This window comes from Colius striatus, chromosome Z, assembly GCF_028858725.1.
Source record: "Colius striatus isolate bColStr4 chromosome Z, bColStr4.1.hap1, whole genome shotgun sequence".
NCBI lineage: Eukaryota > Metazoa > Chordata > Aves > Coliiformes > Coliidae > Colius > Colius striatus.
In genome coordinates, this window is record NC_084790.1 from 57,296,539 (window position 1) to 57,322,635 (window position 26,097).

Below are 26,097 nucleotides of genomic sequence, written 5' to 3' on the forward strand. Positions count from 1 at the left end.
TTGTTAGCGTTGAACTGAGAAGAATCAGCAAACGGATTAGTGTTGCTGAAGACAGCCGGCCTACAGAAAAGACTGTTCTGCAATAAAGGCAGAGAAGGATTCTAAAAGAAAAACAATGGAGACTAAGGAAAAAAAAAATTTTTAAATGAACTTTTTTTTGACACATGAAACAAAACATTAAATTTATTTAGAGTTTGTGCTAACTAAAAAAGGCTCACTTCCTGCACTTTGCTACAGACATGTGAAGATAAACAAAATTGTTATTTGCCATGTGTTTGTATCAGCTGTATTTAGTAGAGCATAAGGGAAAAGCAGCAATCCCCATACCTGTTCTAGCCCACAAAGTTCATAAGGGGCAGCATTCAGAAGCATGAACATCTGCAAATTTACTTGCTGTGACATTTGTACAATTTTGTCCAAGTATCTCAGCATATGGGATGCTCTCATACATGACTTAACGACAAAACTGAGGATTCTTGGGAGTAAAATAAATACAATTATTTGTAAAAATGTTATAGGTTTAGTTTTATTTTGAAAACCACAGATTACTTCTCAAAATTTTATTTACTTCTTGTAGTAACACACTAACTGTATTTTGCAAGGTTCAGCAATACTAAGCATCTCTAAACAGACTTTATATGTAATCATAACTTATAGATCATTTTCTGTATGTGTGCATTCATCTAGTTTTCTGAATCTGGTCTTCTCCTTATAAAACACATTATACTTCCTTATTATTATTTGACAAAAAAAGAATCTTCATAGTTAGAGGATGTTATTTGATCATTTATATTCTTTATGTAGTTTTTGCACTGAAATCCATTTTGAGATCAGAACCTGTTTAATAAAGAGTGAACAACACTGATTTTGCACAGTATGTTGGAAATACCGTTCGATATATACTTAAAAGTAATTTCTACACTACATGTACTCATCTGGCAATTGCCTAAATGTCTTGAGGCTATAAGCTTAACACTACTGGAAAATAAGATGCATAATAAGTGGAAAGAAATGTGAAAGACTTGCAGCATCAACTGATAAATTTGTATCAAAGTAATTAAAACCAGATGTATGTTGCTGTTAAAAAACTTTCTTAAAGCATTTTTGTTTTTTAAATGATCCTGAAAATAGAAAGTGTACCCCTAAATATTTCTTCTCAAATATTATTTTGCAAAACGAAAAGTAATGTAATTTGGTAAAACAATATATATCTTGGTTCTGTAGTATCTTCAGCAACGAGAAAGTGAAACAGTGCACGACTAAGGTTTCTTCACTGAAAAAGTCATTCAAAGTCAACAGGCAGTTTCTCCACAGTTGAACAAGATTTTCTGTTTAGACGTGTGATTTCACATTTGATTTCGTCTTTTATAAAGATAAGATGGGAAAGGTAATTTGCTAATGTGTACTATTACTGTTAAATCATTATATTAGTCAGCTGCATAAAATTTTGAATTTTATCTTGATTAAATTTTAAGCAACTAAAGTAAGCATCACAAACACTTTGTATATAAAGGCTAAAATCCTACTAAAAAAGAAAACTGAAAGATCAGCCACAGTAATTCAAAATTATGTCTTTTGTGTTTTGTCATAATGGCAAAGCACCTATAATACTACAGTGAGCTCAAATTCTAACCTATGTAACAGCACTGTATTATTGTGGACTGACTACCATGATAAAATACGGAGCACTTGAGTTTGCTAAAACAGATTAAGCAGTTTCTCACACTGTCTAGGACAGGAAAAGTAAATGCTAAAATAAAAAGCATAGCTACTTTAGTGGTGGTTTTTATTTTTCCAAAACAAAATCTAAAGTAACAGGATTTATTTTAACTTTTTTTTTCTTCCCCTCGACTAACTTCTGTCTAGTATTTTATTGACATGTCCAGGATGCTAAAGAATCAGAGACTAGCTAGCATTTAGTATAGCAGAATGCTGTCATCTTACTAATTATCTGGGGCCATAACCATGGGGATGATTAATTTTACTCAGAAATACTCAGGGCGGTATCAGTATGAAATACAGCTCGGATGGATTAACTGCTTGGTAGCTAAACTACTGAGCAGCTTTTCATAGCCCATTTGCATTATTTGGGCTAAAGTACACTTATGATGTCTTTATCTATTACAGTAAACTAAATGAAAAAAAAACCAAATCAAAAACAAAAAAACAAGAAAAGAAACTGACTCATTAGCAACATGTCACTTGAAACTGTCTGCTATGTCATATTAAATATAGCTACTGTGTGCAGGCAGCTAGCTGTCTGGGTGACTGTACATGAATGAAGGTAGGAAATTTCCGTATAAGATCTTATCCTGAAGTACAGATGCAAATTTTACAATAAGAAGTCAGTAAATTAGTATGCCATTTACAAACACCACAATGCAATGCATGCATACAGTAAGAGCATTTGCAATGTTTCTGCATACAGAGAAACAAGGGTTAATAAACAGTCAAGAAATAACCAACAAGATTAATGATTGGAAAATAAAGAGAACAAAGAACTGCAATTAAAAAAAGCAAAGGAAAATTCTCTAAATAAAAAGTCGTGATAAAGTGATGCCATCATTTCCATCCCAAACTGGCCTAAACATTCATCAGTGCAATTTTGTTCACATCACACCAAACGCAAAAGCCTTACTTTAGAAGCTTGAATATCAATAATCAACATTCAATACTGCTTTTTCATGCAACTTTACCTCAGATGACTGATGATAAAATGGGTTAGTAGTTTTCTGCCCACCGGGAGCAGAAGCTGAAGAAGGGCTATAAAGAGACTCTGGCTGGGGAACAAGAGTTATAGACAACTAGTAAATAAACATGCAGCTTACACTGACTACAATGACGAAATTTAGCTTCTAGTGATGCAAGCAACTTATATTAAAGCCAGTAGCTTTTGTCTGCAATGTCCATGCAGCTTAGTGACGGAAAGCTTCCGTGTACTTCTAGGTCCTTTCATTAATGTCCAATGAATTTTTAAATAGGTGCTGTATTTCTGCATGCGCTTCTCAGACATGCTGTCAATCTCAAAGAGCTGGGTTTAGTCAGACTCCTACTCTGCCCCCCAACCAATTATCTTTCTTGAGGCTTTTCAAAATAGTTTGAGGACGGTGTGCTGGAGGGTAATTCCAAATCCAAATCAATTTCATTCTAAATGGAAATAATATGGCTGAGATGGAACTTTCAGGATTAAATATCCCATTCCCAAACACCACCACCTTGAATATTTGTTTCTCCTATTTCTAAGTATTACTTATCTTTTCATATTCGTTATGCTTACCCTTGGTCTGCTTATAATGCTCTGTACCATAAAGACTACAGGATTGCCTGCCTTCCGTATGGCTTCCACAGCTTGTTCATGGCTGGCATCTCTGAGGTCAATTCCATCCACCTGTAATTGGAAGGCCTCATCTTAACATTGCAAGAAGCTACAAGAATCATGAGTTAGCTTTGGGTTTTGGTTACGGAACTTTGATTAAAACCTCAGCCCAAACCTCTGTAACGGGTAGAAGGATTTTTACTAACTTCATGTAAGGTCCCTTACACACAGGTTTGACATTTCCAAGAGCACTGAACAAACAAATAAATATTCCTCATGGCTTTAAAAATAGGTTTTTCAACATTCTTGGTTCAGGCTCCATACATTTTCCCACAGACTGTGTAGTAGAAGAGATATGATAATAAGAGACACGTAATCTGAAGAGAGCAGTAGCATTTGCCAAATACCTCTTCCAGGAAATCCGATCTTGGAATAATCTACCTCTCAAGACTTTATGACATTTACAATTTAAAAAATTGTACATTTACATTAAAAAAAAAAAAAGGCAAGATCAGACCAATCTTAGCTACTAGATGCTTTCTCCAGAAGTTATATTTTTAGGTCAGACATTAAAAGTTTTCTCTCCTCTAGAAGAAAAGTATTTAACAAAGGATAGCTATGGCCAAATTTTTGCCTTGTTGCTTTTCTTCATGTCTTCATACGTATTGCTATACAAAACAGTTTCTTGTGATCCAGGTACAAAACATGTTAAGGTGAGGTTAGCATTGGTATAGCATTCTCACAACAACCATAATAAAAGCTAGAAGCTAACACAGAAAGGTTATTTGTTAGTGCACACAGAGTTACATAAAGAGGACTACTTCCATCTTTTTAATTGTCTAACTCTACCTCAAACTTAACTACCCACTGCAAAGAGGAAACAAACACAATCTGAGAGAGAAAATTCTGAACCTACAAAGAACTGAACAGGAACACTAAGGCTCTGTGACTCCCCATGTCTGAAATACTGTATGTGCTATCAGTGAGAAAAACCTAGACATGCCACAACTTCAGAAACTGAAATAATTCATTTAGAAAGAGTGGCATTAGCACAACACTGGTTACTTAATTTCATTCACCCACATCAACATCTGCAAGCAACATTGTCAGAGGCAATCACTGAATTCATAAAAATCTAGGTATTCAGATACAATGACTGTTTTTAACTTTGTGGTCAACAAGCAAAATTCCATCTCCCAACTTGTTACACACTGGAAACACTTCCATCCTACTGTAGTTAAGTATCACCTACATTAAGATTTTGTTTCAAAATCCTTCACATGGATCTTGCATCTGACAGTAAATTACAGTTTCACTATCACCATATTAAGCAAGCCCCGCCTGATCCAGAGGAAAAATCACCACTTCCCTCACCCTGATTGTTATGTCAGCTAAGGACACACAGCAAGGTCAAGAGGAGTGCAGTTCCTAAAGGCCTGACACTGGAGACAGAGAAATGTCTGACTATCTGATAATTATCACAGGAAAGACACGTTCCTTTCAGAATATTCGTTCATTCTTCATTACCTTTAAGTAATAAAGCAAAAGTGGCTGCATGAGCACAGGATTGGCTAAGCTAAAGAGAAATCTAGATACATTCCTCCCTGCAACACCACTGGCTACCCTATCCTCGGGCATAGGCACAATGCTCTTCCTCTGTATCAAACCCATCTTTCCTTATGTCAGCAGGAAAAAACCAGCATCTCCCTTAAGTCCTGCACAAGACGCACAAGAACGATGTGATCCAATTAAGATTTAAGACGGGAAAAAATACTGGCATTTATTTGCATTATTTGCTTCACTGGCCCTTTCTGTTGCTATCCAATATTCAAAGGTAAAGCCTTTTAGGTTCACCAGACATAAGGGTTTTTTTTTTTTTTTTTTACACATGCTGGCTTTAAAACAGGCAGGTAGAACTGCTGGCTGTTTTAGAAGCCTTCTTGCACATTCAGTCATCTGGTTGCATATTCAACTTAAAGCCATCTGCACACAAACATCAGCAGATGGTCCTGAACTCCATATGGCTCAAGCTCTGCCAGCTAGAGCAACTGTACAGCTGTCGGCCCAGGGCCACGCATCCATCTCAGCAGCTCCCGAGAGTATGCAAAAGGCACTCAGCTGGTACCTCCACAATCCGATCTCCTGTTCTCAGTGTTCCGTTTTTGCCGGCTGGGCTGTCTTCCAGGATGTGCTTGATAAAGATCCCCCTCATCACTTCTCCATTACTTAGGCGGCTCCCCATCCCTCGTCCTCCAACAATGCTGATCCCCAGTGATTTGCTAGGTTCTCTCCAGAGTTCAACCCTGTTGTGACAAAATAAGGACCAAAATAAATGAAAATCTGTGGTGATTATGACAATGCTGCATGCTGAAAATACTTGAATTTGCACAATGTTTTAAAAACATTCAGAAATAACACCTCCTTGGAAAGTGTTGTCTTTCAGTGGGAATTACACATGGAATTGCTCAGAAACTCTGCAATTGTTATCACTTTATTTTGGATTTTAATAAAAACTTTGAATCCTCTTCTTCATCACTTTTTACTGGCTCCCAGAGAGTCAGCCTATAAAAAAAAATACTACAGCAATCAAGAAACTGCTAGATTGCAGGGATTTAGTCCAATGATGGTAAAAATCAGCCATGAATTACTCCTGCAATGCACACTATATGGAAATGCAACAATTCAGTTGTTTTCTTATGCCTCTTAAAATACATTACAGGTTTTGGATTTGTTGTACTTCAGATAAGATTTTATACTGTGCAGCAACTAGACCTGCACTTACCTTCTGGGCTGGTTCCAGTTACTGAAAGCTGCATTTTGAAGTTCACTTTCTTCTCCCTCTCCCTCTTCACGTTCTGGAAGCTCTGGGAGTTCCCTGCTGATGAACAAGAACATGCAATTAATTTTTAAAGAACCTACATAATCACTATGTTTCACTGAAACATGTCAGGTATTGGGTCACTCTGCCAGCATTAGAATCTGTATATAGGATTTGTGTAAGCACCTTCTTTTCAGATGCCCATTAGAATTCCATGTCCATTTGTCTCCACAACTAAGTTGTTATTAACTGACAAGCACAGAATAAAAGACTTTGCATTTTGGAACTAGGACTAAGGGGTTGGACTGGATGATCTCTAAAGGTCCCTTCCAACCCCTACCATTCTATGATTCTAAATCAAAGCCGAAGGTAATTATAATTTCCAAAATGGAAGAAATTACAACAGCAGCACTGAAAAACAGTTACTGCTTTCAGAAAATAATTATTAGAAAACACCTCATTAGTTACATATTAACTATAATAATTATTAGTTACACCTCATATTTTGGCTTGTAAGTGTAATGATTTTTTTGAAACTCAAGGAAAACTATAGCTTAATTCATTCTTTACAGTGTATATTCAGAAAAGACCACTAATGACAAACTCTCATGTTGGAAGCATTGAGTACTTGCAGGAATACATAAATCAAATTGCATAGTATTTCTCCTTTTTGACTAGTTCAAATACCTAGAAAACAGCCTTGTAAAAATGTCAGAAAAGTTTGCTCCCCAAAACAAAAAATTGTATTCTGAACAACTTTTTATTGTAATGGGAGCTGGTCTGAAGAAAATGACTCACCTTTCAGGTCTTCTAAAATAAAACTTATCTTCCCGAACTGTGCAAAGAATATGGAAAGAGCTACACCTGCAAGCTCTATGGGAGAAAACAGTCTTTTGACTTACCTGACAGCATGTGAAGGAAAAAGTTCAAGCGGCACAGGTCCCTCAGTCTGTTGTCCCAAACTCGCCCTGTACTCGTCTAAATTTTCTGCAGGCACATATGTAATACTGCAATAAAATGGAACATGATTAAAGCAGCATGAGGACTGCTGGTCCTACCTCTGGTGGGTGTGAGAAATCAATATGAGGAAGTCACCCAAGATTACTTCACATGGCCATTGATTTCAAAGGCACAATGCTGGTATGTTGGGACTAAGGAGTTACATGAATCCTTTTTGACTTTGCAACAAATCACAGAATCTTAAGGGTTGGAAGGGCCCTCAAAAGATAATCTAGTCCATCTCCCCTGCCAGAGCAGGGCCACCTAGAGTAGGTCACACAGGAACTTGTCCAGAAGGGTTTTGAGTGTTTCCAGAGAAGGAGACTCTGCAACCCATCTGGGCAGCCTGTGCCAGTGCTGTCACCCTCACAGTGAGGACGTTTTTCCTTATGTTTCTTTGAAACCTCTTGAATTTATGGTCAAATTATGTAGCTGAATTTCTGTGAATTTCTGAGGGATGGCCACTCCATTTTAAGTAAATGGTGCTTGAACAGAGACAAGAGTGCAATAGAGACAATCTGGCTTCAGCTAGATTCCTTGTACAATGACACACACTGAAAGATCTGTGAGGTGTGAAGTACTATTACCATCTTAAATGTTGGCTGAAAATGCCTCTGGAAGTTGGCTTGCAGGAAGTTTTGTGCCTTCCTGGGTTGTTTGTGATCTATTTTAGGTTTCTGTGCTTTTGGTGAAAAATACTACATGGGTTTGGACACGCAAATGCATTACAGAATACCAACTATGTTGCAGGGTGAAATCCCCTGCTCAACTGCTTCCTTCAGCCCTTCATGGACTTCCAGGCAGCTTGGGACTCTCAGTTATGTCTTACCAACCAAATGACATGCAGACTCCTGAAGCCCTGGTGTAACCTGATCATGTTTGAGTGCCAGAAATGGCCCAATAGACTGGGGAGGGGGAAACAAAGAGAAGGAAAAAAGATTAGGGCATGGACAATATTTCTTTAAAAACCCTCCTCTTCAGGAAAAAGGGCACCATGATCTAAACAGGACTACTTAGGTAGCCCTTACGTTTTTTCTTCTTAAAAATCTCTAGTTGTTCAATAAGCAGCTTAGCTATCAGGTCCAAGTCTGCTAAGAAGTAAGGCTGATGGAAAAAGAACATTAAAAAAAGTCTGTACTCCCATCCATCACATGATTAAAAGAAATATGAACACATTTCCTCTCAGCATAGAGAAAAAACATCTTGGCTACTTCAGAAAGACACAGAAGCTGCTGAGGACAGACTATTTCATCTCTGAGTCTCTGACTTACTTGGAGCCCTCTCCTGCCCATCACTCCCTGATGGAGTACACTTGACTGTCCTGCCTGTCGCTACCTGACTGCTATGGATTCCCCCTCTCATTGGTTTTCTGCTGGACATGGCAAGCAGGAGGCAGAGCAAATAAATTGTTATATGACTAATGCTATCTAAAATGCTCAATCAAAATTATCACAAGAACCATCCCTATTTGTCATCTTTGTGCCCAGCCACGTTCCCTAACTTCTCTCACACCTAACATACCCAGCAAAGTGCAGAAGATGGTCATTTGGGAAGTTGCCTATGGTGCTAATCAGGAGGAACTTTCCAGTCCTTTTGACAGAAATTTCTAAATCATCCAGATTATCACCAGCTTCCTCTCTCTTCCTTAAATCTCCTCTCTCTTCTGCTTTGGTCTTTTTACAAACACAGAGTGTTGTACTTGACACAAAGCAGTTTTCATTTTGTGCTGGGGATTTGACATAAACTAAGGAACGAACACACATCAGATGTCACTCTTATCTGTCTTTGAGGGCATTCCAACATTGGAAAACACAGAAGACATGCAGCAGTTATTCTGTGAAGCCCTAGCTGTAAAACAGAAGCCAGAGGTAAAAAAGTTTTTGAAAGTAATCCCTACTATTTCTCTGCCATCTCCAACTCCAAATTCATTGAACTATAGCAAAGAGCTAGTATTATGGTCACAAAACTCTCATGAAGCCAATGCTGCTGCAGAAACACCATCCAGTAAGCCCATAAGAATACTTCACCTCTACAAAAGCTACAAGATGTGCAAACTGCATATCAATGAAAGAAAATGTATCATTCATCCAGTTACATTCACCAGTTTCATCCCAATTGAATTGTCATGCTAAAAAAAAAAAAGTAGGAAATAATGTAGTTTCCCTTGAAAGACAGTTGCAAAGAAATCAGGATTGCAAGCAACATTTCTTCCACCAAGAAGGCTTGTACAATCTCCTTTATGCTAAACTACAGTGGAAGCTACTGTTCGAAGTATGGAAAAGAGAAGGATGGGATCTTAAGAAGGAAACAGATATGGCCAGATTCAGATTAGATGTAGACAGCAATGTGATCACTGATAGCAGAGTGTCTAACATTTTTCAACTGTTGTCCAGTCCTTTTTGTGCAAAGAGCACACAGCGAACAACTATGCAGGGTTCCAAGGTCCAAGAGCAGTAGTAGTCCTTACCTCATACTTCTATACAACATCAGTCTTAGTTAACAGGGAGGTAAACTATATGCACTCCAACTTGGGGGCTACCCTGTTGTTTTTCATTAAAGGAATGACTAATCACTGGGACATTGAAAAAATGCAGTTCAAAGGATGCTTTCAAATGGCCTTATATGCTACTTACAAACACTTCCCAAATGCACTTTCATTTAGGTAAGCTTCCCTTTCCATGCATAGCACAGGAGATGAGAAGAAAAGATGTTTGTTCCACCATTTAAAAAAAAAGGCATCTGAAAATGAGCAACTGAATTACCTAATTGATTTCCACAGATGGAGTAAAATGCAGATAGCATCACTGGGAGCTGGTGCATGTTGGCTCTTTAGAAAATTACATTATTTCTATTCCAGTGCTTAACTCCAGTTCTAATTGCCTATTTTTAAGCAAAGGAACACTCAACACGTTTTTATCTGTTCATTCTTATCTACAACTAAACTTAAATAATGCTTCTACTTCATCATAAATTTAAACCAGAACACTTACTTGCATTTTCAATTAACTGAACTTTGAAAATCATGAGCAAGAAACAAAGGTGAACTCGCACATGAAATACACCTTTTTATGCATTGGATCCATGTAATTCAGTTTTCTATGCTGTTTTTTTTTTTTCAAAATGCAAGTAAGTGTTCTGGTTTAAATTTATGATGAAGTAGAAGCATTATTTAAGTTTGGTTGTACAACTTAAAAAGAAAAAAAAAAAAAGAAAGTGTTTCCTTTCTTGAGAACTAGGACCACCCTCTTCCCCCCAGTGATATGTACTAGCAACAAAAGCAGTGACAATGGAAACACCAGAGGGTGTACATATGAAAATATCTTGTAAACACAACAATGCATGCAGTAAAGAGGAACATTTATCACATGCTTGACTGAACAGCCACACAGAACCCTGAAACATCAACAAACCAAAGAACAAAATATGGAAAATGCTCAGGACAAATTACTGTCATTAACATATAAGGTCTAATTTGAACATTTTTATACATGAAGGAAGTAAAATGTAAGTGCCACAGAAAATATGACACTGAGATTAATCCAGATATCAGTACATTGTAGTCATGCCAATTCTAGCACTGAACCCTGTACACACACACACATATACATGTGCTCTGAGCATGTCTGTCAGATGAAATTTAAAAATATTAGCAACAATTTGTTAGAATACCGGTGTTTTCACTCCAGTCTTAGGAGGTGTGCTCAAATCTTCACGTTTAAAGCCATTTATATATATATATACATATTTATACATATATAAACACACACACTCTTTCATATCTTTTATATTTTTATAGATATATATACACACACACACCCCCCCACATGTGCAGCCACATGTGCATGCACACACACATAAAGAGAGAGATAGTATGTACCTATATCTGGATATATCCCTGACATTACTATGGATGTCAAAAAAGCATGGAATGATTTTACAGACAAATTGCAACATAGAGCCATAATGAGTTTCTGAATCGCCAATACTCACACATAACACAGGGCCTGATCATCAGCAGGTGCTGGAGAAGATCTAGAATGTGAAGCATACGATGCAGCATCTTTTTACAATGGTGTTAACAAATGTCAATGTCTCATGCTGAATGCGAGAGGTATACTTATGTAGTTAAAAGTGTGAGCTGCTTTTTTGTTCTCCTTTTTCTTTTCCCGTTCAACTTCTGCTTCATCTACACCTCCCCCAGAAAGCATCTGTCCTTTTTTATTGTCTCTAGCAGTGATTATTAACAAGCGTGGAAAATGGAATTGCAATCTATCTTTTATTTCTTGATCAGGAATTCATCTCCACACTTTAGGCAGGTGAATTCTGATTCAACTCTGTAATTATCTGACAGATGTTAGGAGCAGCTGCTGCTGAGCACAAAACCCTGGCTATTATTACAGAAATGGAAGAGCTCCTGGCAAGGTGGAATGGGAAGTGAAACAGAATGCATTCTCATAAGGCCACACATCTAGTTTTCCACACACAAAGGGGGAAAAAAAAATGAAATACCCAAGTCTGACACTGAGATTGATGGCTCTTGAACTATTCATAATCAAATTTCCTTTAACAGAATAAAACAAAGCCTTTATGTGGCAAGTAAGAAAGAACAGCTTTGTGTCTTCTAAGCAAATGACGTTTGCCACTGAAATATGGTTTTGAAATTAAAATAATTCTGCTTAATCACTTATTGGGGGAACCCTGCTACCCAGAAAATCCTCAGTCTGAAAGTTAAGCTGCCAACATTGTAGCCCTGTGTAGACAGAGAGGAATGACAGTATGATATCTAGATGTCCACACTTGAGTGCTTCCCAAGGAAGACACTGAAGAGATTCAACTTTCTCATTTGATTCGCTGGCCATGTCCCATATTAGCTCTGAAATGACACCTATATAGCTGTGTATCTCTCTCAGCAAACAGGAAGAACTATCATGAGATAATGCTCTACACATCCACATTTCCAACTTGGGACATTACCTACATGTTTGTATCATAATATTTTTCATGAGATCCTGTACTCTTCCTGAAAGTACAAGTTATGGAGAACTTTAATTATGCTGAATAGTTGTGTATCAAAACTATGTAGACCAAAAATACTGTCCTTATTCTTGCAAGACTCCTTTACAAACTATCAAACGATCTGGTCTTTCAGTTCTTTGAAGTGCAGAAGTCAGCTTCTGTTTAAAGGCTTATCATGGGAATGCACCAAAAAACATAAATATAAAATGAAAGATGAAGATCTTAAGTAAGAATATGAACAGTAACTGTCCCTCTTCTGTGAGATCTTTCAGAAAGAGGATGCACTTTCCTCTGGAAAATATAAATATTCATATCAGAGATGAGATTTTGGTATTTCTGACATACCTGCAAAAGAGTAAGACTACAAAACAAAACTTGTGGTCATTTAGTGTAGGATGCAGCAGCTATAAAAGAATAAGCACGAATAATGAACATGTCAACTACATCACTAATACAAGACTCCTCAAAGAAGAACAGTGCTACAGCATTTGTGCATCTAAGCAGATGTACACATACAGGCATGCACACATAACAACTGATTTCAGTTGTGGCGGTTGGTATGGTAACACAATCTGAAAGTCTATCATAATAACCAATGTCACATTTCATCAATACTGGCTTACTTAAATTCTTGACAGCATTGACAACAATGTAATTCATTATAAGAGCATATCCCATTATTGAAACAAATCTACATTTTCATAACTCCAAATGCATGATAACTATGAGTCAGAAAATTAAACCAACCACCCATAGTGCAGATATTTTGCCTACCTGTTCTGGAAATGCTGTGTCTCTTCAAAGCTGGAATACTTCTAGGGAAGAGCTGAATGCCCTGCAGTCTATGTGTAACTAACAGATACTACACAGTTACCTGCAACTACACTGGGACTGAGATGGCCCCTTTCAAAGCCACCCTCTTAAACAGAGGTTTCAATTAATAACAGCTCCATTAATGTCATTTGCAGATCTGACTCAATCCATGTTACCACAAGATTGAGAAAAAACAGCTACTTGTTTTTTGGAGTGGTAAACTCAGCATTGCTGTGTCTGGGGCACCAATCAGAAATTTAGGAACAACCTCATCCTTAGCTGATGCATGTGCACAAAGTTAACTCCTCCACCAAGCTAGAAAGAATTTTACTTTAAGCAAAGGTTAAAATTCTGTAAAATGATTGAACTTGAGAAGAAAGAACCTTTCTCATGAAGCAAGCAGATTTTTCAAAACTCGTATTAATTACTGTAAGTTTACAGTAGTTCTCGCAAGAGCATGTATTTATGCAGTAGAGGAATGGCTCCTTCATATAAACTAATAAAAACTTGGAAGTGACCCCATAAAACAGATTGTTTCTGCTGTTTGTCATAGAGGGACTGAAAATGTTTTAATTATTACTTTTCTGCATTAACATCACGTGTCATACTTTCTGTCTGACAGTCAAACACAGAATTCATTAGAACAATCTCCATCAAATGAAACCCCTGAAACCCCTATCATGGAATGGCCATGATAGGCTACTTTTCAGAAAAACAAATATGTTTAGGAAATCCTTAATTTCTTTAGATGAATCACACTATGAATGCAGTACTCTGACCAGCCCCATCTCTTCAACAAAATCAGGCAGTGCAGAAATGATGATCATTACTAACGACAGAATAATGTTTTTAAGTACATCCAAAGCCTCTCACACAAGTATTTTTATCTTTCAAACCCATAAAGCTGTCATCTGAAGGTGAATGATCCACCTGAAGCTGTAACTTCAAGATAAAATCATATTGTAAAAATAAACACAAGTTTCATTTAGAACATTTGCACAAATAACCAAATCTAGACTATCTGACTTTTCCTTCCACAATTCATCATCTAACTTTACATACTTTATGTCTGGTCCAATGAGTGAATGCCTCCTTAGCATAGCCCGGGCTTGTGCATTGGTTAAGTTAGTGGTTGCCTCTTCATTAATGGACAGGATGCAGTCCCCAACACCAATCCGTCCATCACGATTGATTGAGCCTCCATGGATGATGCTGCGGACTATCATTCCTGAGCCATCTTTATTGGAACTTACTGTCATACCTACAATTAAAAACATGTGAAATAGTTAATATCTTTAAGCCTCAGCTGAGTGCCACAGAATAGAAAGGTAACCTGGGTTAAGGAAGGCAGAAATCAGACAGCCAACCTATCAATGTCAGCAAGTCTATAAACATTTTTATTCTCTCTTGCATTTCCTTCTTTTCAATAGGAGATAGTAATTACAAATCACAGTATCTTATCTTTACCTCATGTAATTTCACATACCATGCTCAATACAAAAATAAATTAGTAGGAAATTTAAGCAGAAAATAAACAAAGATGATAATGAAACTGCTTCTAAATGAGTTAAATTTACCACTCTTCTGGACAGTTCACTGAGTTCATACACTGTATCTCAGTTTAGTTTATACTGGTTCTCTTTGAAAAGTTGAAGTGATTAATCAGTTAATTAGAAGCACTAGGCCAATACAATCATACAGTTATTTTCAACAGAAAGTCTGAATCAGATCCCACAGAGATGGTGGCTTAAACTACTGTAATATTACCAAACTTATTTTCCCTCGTTTTTGTGCACGAACATGGAAGCTTTATTTTACTAACAAGATGAAGCCAGTGAAGTAAGAGTTTATTTTAGAGGAGTATCTATTGGAGGAGGAGGAGGCCGTGACTACCCCACTATGTGTTCTCCTGTTTTTTGCATGTAACTATCAGACTAGCAATCACTAGGACTGGAGTTGTGTGTCTGCAAGCCCTTACTTTATGGCCCAGACTGTGAGTGGAAGATGTTAGATACTCAGAGAGAACCCTCCAAGGACATTGACTATGAAAAAATTCTAACCATTTATATACAACCATGGCTACAGAAGACAAACACTCAGTGCTTTGCTCTCTGACCTTCGACCATGGGAGACAGATTGACTGAATAAAACTTAAAAAGCAGCTGTAAGCCTCAGGCACTCCAGACTCAGTCAATCATACAAACATCTGCCTAGTATCTGACTCAGAGAAAAAATAAAATACTGAACCATTTAAAGAACAACATTAGTCTGGATAGTCACTTGGGCTTTTTAGGACTTCTCCCAGAAAATAAAAATCTCTTCACAGTGTTGGCTCCTCACACCTACTTGTAGCTTAGATCAACTTAGCTATCTAAAGTATCAGAAGGTGGCCCTAACTAGCAAGGAATTGTTCAGTAAGCTTCTAGGACACAGGAATACATTTACCTCTCTACTTTGTTATGCAGAAGTCAACGTTTACCTTTTGGAAAAAACACAAAACCACCTTCACTTTATATTAAACTGATGGAAGAATATGGTGTTACCATTGACTGGAGATTTATATTTATGATTTGCCAGGTAATTATGTCAGCTGTGGTCAGGTGTAATTTAAACAGCAGTGTATCAAACTTGTGAAATGGACACACAGTACCACTGACATTGCCTTCCTATTAGAGAAATTGCCTGTCACCTACTCTTCAGGTTAGTAACATTACAATGCTGAGCACATCACAAATAGCATTTGCAGGTGCTGTCCTGGGCTGCGTGCTGCAGTATTTACACTAACATGCTTCTTCCAACAATCATTTATTTACAGATCTGCTCACATAAGTTATGCAATCAGATCTGAATGTAAACACAGCACTGCAACTGAGTGGTCTCCACCAGAATATGGGCAGTCAGCAGAGAAAAGCAAACTACCAAGGAAACAGCTGACATGTGGTTTGAAAAGCTGAACCTAACTTTGCTGCTTGGTTAAGCCAGTAACAAATAACAGTATTACTGAGGCTAGTGTAATTGCACTTTAGAAAAAATGTTACCCCCAGTTTCTATATTGGCATCCTCATCACAACAGATCTGCAAGGCTGATGTCACACCCTGGACAGTTACTGTTTTAGGTTAAAAATACGAATGCCACTGTCACGTTGTCAAATGAAACGCACAGGATAATGGCATTTCAGCTCTTCTTGAATGTGGGTGTCTAGTCCTCTTACCTGTTACAAATCACAATCAAAAGGTTAGAGCTCCAGCTGTGGCTGGATTTGAAGAACTGTTGCAAGCTACTGGTGACACCATTTAAAAGGAAAAAAGTGCCAGTTCTTAACTGAAATAACTGATGCGGCTGCAGCTTTCAACATTATTCACAGCTCTTGATTTAGCTGTGCCCAGGCAGCTTTATAGGCCAGAGAACAAACTGGAAGACACACAACACTCACAAGCCAGAAGAAAGCATTATTCATATTCATACTATGTATACATGAGAGGTCAGTCTTACTTTTCACATGTGTAACCTCTACCAATATGCATCCTGCGTCAAGTTTATTGTTTTTATGCTGTATTACACGTGACATAAAATTTTATGTGTATGTTCACCAGACTTTAAATACTCATAGACATACAAGAAAAAGACTACTCCAATGAGTTAAGATGTTACTGCAAGCAAAAACTTTCTAATAAAACCCAAGTGCCTGGAACTGCACTGTGAACTGCACTTTACACAGCCTCACAGTGAGGCCTGTAAATGGAGTAATTACCCAAGCACCTCAAATCAATGTGGCTGTCGGTCTGAGGTCATTGTCAAAACTTAACTCATATCAGTCATGCCTACCGCTTTATATTTTGGGGAGAGGCTGATTCTGAATCAGATCAGTTCCCAATCCAGTTTGGCTGGCTGTATCACAAAGAAATCGGGCAGATTTGACATCCAGACATCAGAGGGTAGTTTATTCCAGGCAGAAGCTTCCACTGGGTTACAGCATTCCACCTGCCTCTGCGCAGCACCAGACTCCTGAGAGGTGGCTGTTTATGAACAAGGTGCCCATGGGCTGCTTCCAGGATGCCTTCTGTAGGCAATCCATCTGAAAGCATTTCAGAGTCAACTGAAAACAGCACACACACAAACTCCTGCCCTATCAACACAAGAAGGTCTTCAAGGATGTTCACTTGGCCAGAAGAAATGGCACCAGGAATGTTAACAAAAGCAAATGAACATAGTGGCCGCCAAAGGGAGGGAAGGACACTCATGGCACACCAGAGACTGGGAGAGAACACCAAAAAATGTTCGTATCTGTTGTGCCTCTAATCACTATGCTCAAAAAGTTACAGATTGTAGATATTTAAAACTCTGAAATTCTCTATAAAATAATGTCACTGAGCTAAAACTACTAACTGTCAGATTAATTACTTAGTATTTGTCTTGATTTTCACAAATATCGAGGGCACTTAAAATACAACTAGAACTATGTGGGAAGAAAGTGAACATTTCATTTTTTTTCACTGTATTATACAAACTAATTGACATTAAAAAACAATATATTAAAGCTGCTCTGTTAACATTTAGGAATAACTAAACTCCTTTAAGAGAAAAAAAAAATTCTCAGTGAGACCGGACACTTTACACCCTTATTCATGGGAACAGCAAAAGAGTCCTCTGCCATTACAGCCAAACAGTGCAAGTTCGGCAAAGAATTAATATCCTGTTATGCTTTCCCCACTAAAAGCAAAATGTTTAGTCTTTACTAATAGAAAAGTAAACATAGGAGAAAAACAGAAACTCATGTTCCTGAACAAGTTAGAAAAACTATTAGCTACCTTACCTAGACTTGAATTGCCTTTAGCAATAGTGATAGTCTTCTCATACGTGTTTTTGACTGAATTTGGGGTTGTGGAACTTCCCTCCAAAGATACTGTGCATCTCTTTTCCATTAAAAGTACTTGATCCTAACAAAAGGGAAAATAGTATCAATTCAGAATACTGAGATAAAACTATGTTTGGACATATCGACCTCTACTCATCTCACCTTACACAAAAGCTAAGTGCACAATTAATACAGATTTCTTACAGAGACTTTGGAAAAGTCAGTCCATCAAAGATCAAACCAACATATATAGAACCATAGATTCACAGAATCACAGAATGGTAGGGATTGGAAAGGACCTTTAGAGATCATCTAGTCCAACTCTCCTGCCAAAACAGGTCCATCTACATCAGGTCACACAGGAATGCGTCCAGGTGGGTTTTAAAGACCTCTAGAGAAGGAGACTCTACCCTCCCTGGGCAGCCTGTGCCAAGGCTCTCTCACTCTCAGTTTTTTCTTGTGTTTAAATGGAACTTTTTGTGTTCCAGCTTCATCCTATTACCCATTGTCCTGTCACTGGATACAAGGAAAAAAGGGATGCCCCAATCTCCTGACAGCCATCATTTAGATATTTGTAAACATCAATACACGAGATTTCTTTCTTTCAAGTAATACAGCAAATCTACCACAAAGTATGCACTTAATTCAGGGACATCAGTTACACTCTTAAAATTAGTAGAATGAACAAATTTTCTGAATCAATTCACCACAGGTGTCTGACAATCTGCCAATGCTAAAGTAATAAATCTTGTAAGAAAGTGCAGCTTTTTAAATAATTTCTTAACAAATCACTGAATGGAAGAAGAAAAGGAATATTATATTTCCACACTGCCATCAGACACCAGTTTGCAAGATGAACTGCACAGGCTTGTGCGATCAGGATGCGAGACTTTCACACCACTGCCCCTTGGTTTCCTAGGCATGGTCTCCAGTTATGCAACTCCTTGAGCCCATGGCACTGTGGAAGTTAAGAGGGGAAGAGAATGACCTCTGTGGCCCACTTAACTGTGGTCCAGCAGTGTCTGCTGCTGTAAGGTATAAGCAGACATATTGCTGTGACTCTCATGATGCCACAAATTAGTTCTTGTTTCGGAAAAGTCTAAATGTGTTTTGATTTGAGCTACCACAGCTGACAGACATTTGTGATCAAAGAACCATATACAGCTGTTGGCCTGCATCAATTTCTCTAGGAGATTCTATATGTAATATAGCCTTTACCTAGTGGTTTTTAATTAAGAATACAAAAATAATTCTTTACTTTTGCAGTGGGGTCAAGCTGCACAGTAGTACTTTGTGCAACTTCTGTTACTGTCTCAGACTCAGTCCATGTTGCTGTGTTTTCACTTTCTTTTTGGCTGATATCTGAAACATCCTGAGGCAGAAGATCCTTTTCTGTAAAACCAGTTGCAGCTTCCAGACTATCGCCCACTACAGATTTTTGGTCTCTCACTCTCTGATTCAGATCCATGTTGTACAGTTTCTTGTCAGAGACACATAAATCAGCTGCAGCATCTGAACATTCGTTTCCAACAGACTGCTAAACACAAGAAGCAGAAAATGAACAATCAACATTCCTTAGTACATTTCATGTTAAAATCTTAACCAGAAACTAATTTCAGAATTTAAACGTATTTGTTGTAACATCAGTGTCCTCAATATATCAAGCATTTTACTATGAAACTTACTTGATTCCTCAGACAATTTCTTTTGTTTTAAAATACCAGAAATAAATGAAAGTAAGTTATCTATGAAGATGAAATTTTAATTTGGTACTAATGAATATTTATCCACTAACTTCAATAAGCAATGTCCACTTAGACATCTAATGTCCATCAGACATAACTCCCAAGTTATGAAAATTAAAGCACCCAGTTGTCGAAGAACTTTGCAAGACCAAAGTCTTTACTTTCAAAACACTTAGCAAGCAAAGAGCAACTTCAATCAGTTCAGACAATAAGCATGCAATTTAATCATCCTTTTAATTGAGCAGAAACTTATTTAGATGTCCCTTCAAGACAAAGAGGGAAAAGTAGAACCTCAATCAAATCTCAGCAAAAAATGAACATGGAGCTTTTGAAGTGTGACAATGCAATACAAGGATGCAGTTACAGAAACTTACTGAAAGTGTATCAATTATGGCTGCAGTACTAGGATTAAGTTCTCTAAATAAAATTTGTTTTTTCAAGAAATTGAAGGTCTGCATTCAAAGGTTTTAAAGCATTTCAATAATCACAGTCTTCTGAAAAAAAAAATTAGTCAAGCTAAAAATCTTGTCTAGCTGAGCCCTCTGAAAAACTTTAAAAACATATAGATCATGAGATATCAGAAAGATATATCAAGGACCTACAAGTTGGACTTAGAGGCTCTGTATCGGTGTTAGGGATTTTCCTCTGAAATGTACTAAATGCAGTAACAAGAATGTCTACCTCTCCCTGTCTTAGTTGTTATCCACTGGACTTATTAATTCTTCTATTCCCTTTCCAAAATGGGGGGAAAATGTGTTTCCCAGGACTCTCTGATATTTTGCAACATGCTGTATCAAGGACCATAGAACTACTTTTTCTCATCTTTCACAAAGTGTATACAGGCTTGCTCTGTCCCCAGACAATCCCCAAAAAAGATTTACCTGTAAATAAGTGGTTTACGTAACATATGAGAAGATAATGGAGCAAAGCCCAAGTACCACTAGTCCACATGATGTAATTAATGAAATAACCTCCTACCTTTTGCAAAACAGAACACCGTGACTATAATCTATTACAATTATTTCATAAGGTTCCAAAGACATCTGGGACATCTACTTTTAAGCCGGTTTAGTAGCATTTTCAAAACAGTGAAAATAAAATCCAGATCATATTCAACATTTATTCCACGTGCCATATACATACATCTTAGGGAAGAGGCATATGGCCATTTTTATTTTTGTTTCACTTCAAGAAAAAAAAAAGCTTTAATTTTTGAAAACAAACAAAACTTCAGGAATTTGTAACTACAGCTACATGTGGCCTCATTAAATCCTTTGCATTACTTTGAGTTTAAATATTTTTTAATCACCTCTTTTATAATGGCACCAAATGCATTCAGAACCTGTCAGCTGCCCCGCAGTCATAAATAGTTGAAATACCTCTAATTCTTCATGGCCTTGAATAGCTTTTTTTTTTTTTTCACTTTTACTGCATATCACTTGCTTCAAAAGCCTTCTTTTATGAATAGGTTTTCTCATTATGTTTACTTTGTGAAGTCACTCCTAACTGCAGAGTACAAAATGTGACTTGATGAGAACTTAATGCTCACTTCATACTTGCACACACGGAGAAGAATATTGAAAAGTCAGGACCACAATCTTTAAAAAAACACATAAACCAAAGCCATCTTTAAGTCAACGCTGAAAATAACTTAAAAGACTTTCTAGAGCCTCAATGTGATATACAGCATAAATCCAGTCTCTATCCAATAAAATGCTGCTCAGCAGGCAACATGTCTAATCCATTTAAGTAACAATTGCAGAGTTAAACAACGCAATCTGTTCCACTGGCACAACAGAGATGTGCTCTTCTGTGGATTAGGAGAAACCATTAGAAGATGAATTTAGCTTTCAAACTAGTGCCTGATAAGAACTGAACAAATAACGGATAAATAGAGTTAGTGCAGCTCAGGTGTGGCGGAAAAGGCAGCAGCTACTGTATTCAAGACCACAGACTGCAGACCCTGGAAGAAATCCCTACAGTGTTCCTTTCAAGAATGACCACTAGGAGAATGACTGGGAAGACTCTGGATTGGTGAGAAAAATGAGAACAGAGCATGAAAATCTATGGAGAGAAACAAAACACCAATTCTGAGACAAACACTCAAGTTATTATGGGTATGTGACCAGTAAGAAAAAAGATACTGATCTTAGTACTACTATTAGAGAACTTAGCTTAATTTACCGACTTTACTGACTTTAAATAGAAATTATTAGTAATCAGAGGTTTTTACATATACAGATTTAATTACCATATCATTATAAGCATTTCATTCAAGAACTGAGTAAGTGAATTTGCAAACATACTATGAAGCATAAAAGCAAGGCTTAGGATGAAAACTTAGTCTTGCTTTTCACACCTAAAACATTGTAGAATCACAGTTACTTTGTGTTACTCTTTACTACACTCTGAAGCAACAACTGGGTTTTTTGTACTGGATTGCTCACACAGCTTTAACACCGCAAACATCTCACTGTACTGTATCTTGCTACACAAAAGACAAATCGAAGCATTCAACCTTCCAGCTGTCTCTCTCTTCAACAGAGATGTCTCAAAGACACTCAAAGGCACTGCCCAAAACAAAAACTGCACTTTAACTTGGTAACTAACAGTGCAGTTTGAACCAGGATGACATAAGCATTTAAACTGAATAATACAGCCTTTGCACACTTAAAAACCAAAGTTTGCCATTAATAAAACCATCCTCCTTTTTACCTTGGCAGTTGACAGTGGAAGAGAGAAGCTGTAGTTCAGATCACCGCTACAGGCACTGCCATGCAGAGCTATCATTGAAGCCTGGAAGACGTCATTCTCTAGAGAATAGTGTGACTCAAAGGTGGACTCATCTGCTAGATCTGCCTCGCCGGAGTCCACCTAACAACAAAAGCAATTCAATCAGCCAGCCTGTCTGTTACCTTCACATCACATAAGCCCCAAACACATGCACCTCAGCTGCTATGTACTGACTGACACCTTCCTTATTTCCCTCCATGTTTTAAATTGAAGTTTTATTTGCACATCACAGTAGAAAAAAAAAATCTGCTTCTAGTTACACTTGAGGTCACTACATCTTCAGAGGTTGAAAAGAATATCTGCAGTAGAGACTCCATTGGAATAAGCTGGAGGGCACAGGGAGACTCATGCCCATCAACAGAAATATGAGGTGCTGGGAGAATTCTGCTGTATTACCTAACATTAATATTCTTATTTCTTTAGGGCTTGGGCTTTTTTCTTTTTTCCCCTTTTAAATTTACTCTTACAAGAATTAGTACTGAAAAAGTAATAAGCTTCCTTTAGTGTCACCTGTCAGCAGTGTTCCCTTTAGGGAACCTGACTAGGTTGGACTAAAATAAATCACAGAATCACAGAATGGTCAGGGTTGGAAGTCATCTATAGAAATAGTCCAATCTCCCTGCTTAAAGCAGGTTCAAAAATAATAAAAACCAATCTGCTGGAAACTGTAATGCTTTCCAATATGTTTATAAGAAAAAAAATTATTACATGCTTTTTCATGATTTCCAAAATATTTTAAGTTTGACAAGACTAATATGCACAATTCTTCTGTCCTAAATGAGAAATAAAGCTTTTAAAAGAGTTCCAGAAATTGATATGGGCAGTATTTTTTTTCCTTTTTAAAAATTCCTTTGATTTTTTTTTCAAGACTTATATACATTCAAATGCTAGACTAAAATTAAGTCTTGAAAGAATTTATGTTGAGTCACATACTAAAATTTGATTATCATTTCATCGCTCCTGGCAGAGCTCAAGAAAGTAGTGTATGCTAACAAAAATTATCACTGAGTTCAGAGCCATAACCATACTGTAAACTTACATGAAGTGGCCAAGCGCACCCATCCGCAAAGACGGGACCTTAAGTGCTGTTTTTCACCCTCTGTGGCTAATTGCACTATTAATTCATTATGTCAGCTTCACAACAGCAATAGCAACAATCTACAAGTGATTCAACATATTGATTCCTTTCTGGAGCACAGATGATCCATTTTTTCATTGTCTCAACCCTCAAGACTTAATAGTTAATTTAAACTGTGCCCTCAGTATAACTGACTCTCAGCCCATCTTCTGGAAAACACACACTAGTGTTATTGAAGCTACATCCTGAAAAAAACAAGGGCTGTGAATAACAGGGACAGACTGTAGGATCTGAGAGCAGATTTATGTATGAAAAATAGTACCCCGTGAGTGCATCCTGCAAACAGGAGTGACTGCACATTCCGTTTCATGTTTCGTCCGTGTAATTAGACAGTTGACAATTTAACTGTAGTATTATCTGATATGTATTTTCATTATTATTTCACAATTTAAAATTTTTAATATGAACCACAAATAGAAGGCAAATTTCTAAACCACTTGCATTTTAATCTGAAATTGTCAACAGGTCTTTCATTAAAGGATATTTACAATACATAACCTGGCTTTTTCATACTTTTCAATAAACAGAATAAGGCAAGTACTTTTATATAACTACCGTACCAAGGTAACAAGCTGCAGAAGAAAAAACAGGCAGCAATTTAAAAAAATTAAGTTATTAAATACAGTTTGTCATTTGCAAATGTGGAAAAATAATAAACATCTTGGAACTAATCATTCAGGGGGTTTTAGCAGAAATTGCTTCCCTATCGATGTCCCCAGAAAATGAGGGCCAAATAACTTCAATATCAGACCCGAGATCAGTACAAACAACCATCAGAAGACACACTGAGACTATCTTATATTCTGTTTTGGGTGGGCTTTTGCAAGTTTTTTATTGTTTTGTTCAGGTTTTTTTTTGATGTGGAATCCTATTTCCTTTGTCTTTTTTATCTGAGTTTTTATTTATAACTTCTGGGTGACATAAGGCACTGAATGCTCAGCTCAGCCACATTGTACAAGTTAACACCTTTTAGCCTTGCAAATCTCATAAACACTGATTGATGCTGAAGTTTAAACAACACTATTAAAAGGAAGCCTTGGCAGCTTTTGAAAACAGACAGCATTCCTTGTAAGCCTAGTTTACATGCAAAAAGAGAGGTCTGAGAACTTTTCAAGGTAGAGAAGTGATGTTTTATGACATACAGGTGAAAAGATTTATTTACAAAATAAGCAAATGAACATTTCTCAACACACATGAGATTTTCCAAGGGACATTCACTGCATGCAAGGAGTGGGTAGCCATGCACTTTTCAAAGTCTCAGCAAAATACTTTCATTTTTTCCAGCAACCAACATATTATAGGCCAGATTCACAGCTCATGCAAACAAACAACAACTCCAGATGCTGGCTTCTAGCATGTGGGGATCCATCCCAGCTATGGTGGATGAGTAATGTGGTGACAGAAAACACTAAAAAATACACACAACAGTGACAAAGCAACCCCTTTCATTACAAAATGCAAAGACTTTAGAAATCTTTGGTAAGTTGGGCCACTAACCAGAGCCAGCTCAGCATGGAAGAGGGCTGCATCAGCTGGCCCCTCCTCCTCAAGTGACTGGGCAGTGTAGAAAAAGCAATCTTCCTTAGCAGAGACATAGCCCTCCTCTGGTGAAAGCTGCAGAAAGAATGAAGCTCTGAGTTGGATGAGTGGCCAGGACACAGGGTGTGCAGAGTGCATTATGTGTGGAGGTTTAGAGAGGCAAATGAATTCCAAAGCCAGCAAAGAGTTCATTTCAATCACAGTCAAAGTGTAGGGTATGTAAAGAGACAATTTGTTTTTTCATAAAATTTGTTTTTTCACTAAATTGGTTCTGCTTCACATCTGGCTTTACATCCCCAAGCACAGAAAAACATCTATTCAGCTATACCACACAGGCCACAGCTTAGTCTAAATTCATTTTCAGTTTCTGCTCTTATTAAACATACACTAAAACTGCCATCAGAGCTATCACGAGAAAAGGAGCCCAACAGCAGAGGTATTTACAACCTTGCTAGCTACAGAGTAATCTTGTAGTAGGCAGGAAGACTGCATCCACCGTCTGTTTTAAGATTGTATTTGCCGGCTGAAGCAGCCTCAAGAGCACAAAACATAATTCTGACTATAAACCAGTAGCTTTTGCCAACATAATTGATGCCAGCTGCATTTTTCCAGTACTGTAAAGAAGCTAATGATTATTCACAATGTTTAAGTAATATATACATAACTGAAATAAAGTGCAAATGCTGAATGGTTACAAACAGCTGGGAACAGAAATAAAACTCCTACGCATTTTATCTTTCAGAGTGATATCTTTCTAAGTATGAAAATGTCGATTTGCATGACACTTTGCTGTCTAACACAGTCTCCACTACAAAAAAAAAAATTAACAAAGCAAGTGAAATCCTCTTACTATGAAAAGCAAAGTTTCAAGTAATTTAAACATCAGCCATTCCCTCTCACCTTCTCCACAAAGATCTACTAAGAACAAAAATTTAATACTTGCATCCACTAGGGTTACAAGATTATGATTGCAGGAAAAGCAAAACCAAACCCCAAATATTGCACTTGGGCTTACAAATATTGTGACAGGTATACATGAACTGATGCTATTCTACCAATTAGAA

General features: G+C 37.3%; 1 protein-coding gene across 17 annotated transcripts in view; it reads right to left on the reverse strand.

Moving 5' to 3' along the window:
* MPDZ (multiple PDZ domain crumbs cell polarity complex component) overlaps positions 1 to 26,097 on the reverse strand; it is a 90,711-nt gene that overhangs the window by 23,884 nt on the left and 40,730 nt on the right. For 6 of the 17 annotated variants that reach the window (XM_062017273.1, XM_062017272.1, XM_062017271.1 and 3 more), the window contains 9 exons: positions 22,279 to 22,437; positions 19,077 to 19,355; positions 17,777 to 17,900; positions 14,025 to 14,223; positions 11,124 to 11,165; positions 7,037 to 7,141; positions 6,099 to 6,194; positions 5,442 to 5,619; positions 3,278 to 3,388 (listed from right to left, as the gene is read on the reverse strand). In XM_062017273.1, coding sequence (XP_061873257.1) covers positions 3,278 to 3,388; positions 5,442 to 5,619; positions 6,099 to 6,194; positions 7,037 to 7,141; positions 11,124 to 11,165; positions 14,025 to 14,223; positions 17,777 to 17,900; positions 19,077 to 19,355; positions 22,279 to 22,437 — 1,293 coding nt within the window. Of the gene's footprint in view, positions 1 to 3,277; positions 3,389 to 5,441; positions 5,620 to 6,098; positions 6,195 to 7,036; positions 7,142 to 11,123; positions 11,166 to 14,024; positions 14,224 to 17,776; positions 17,901 to 19,076; positions 19,356 to 22,278; positions 22,438 to 24,991; positions 25,109 to 26,097 lie in introns of all 17 variants that reach the window. The other 11 variants (XM_062017275.1, XM_062017269.1, XM_062017281.1 and 8 more) reach the window with 9 other exon arrangements.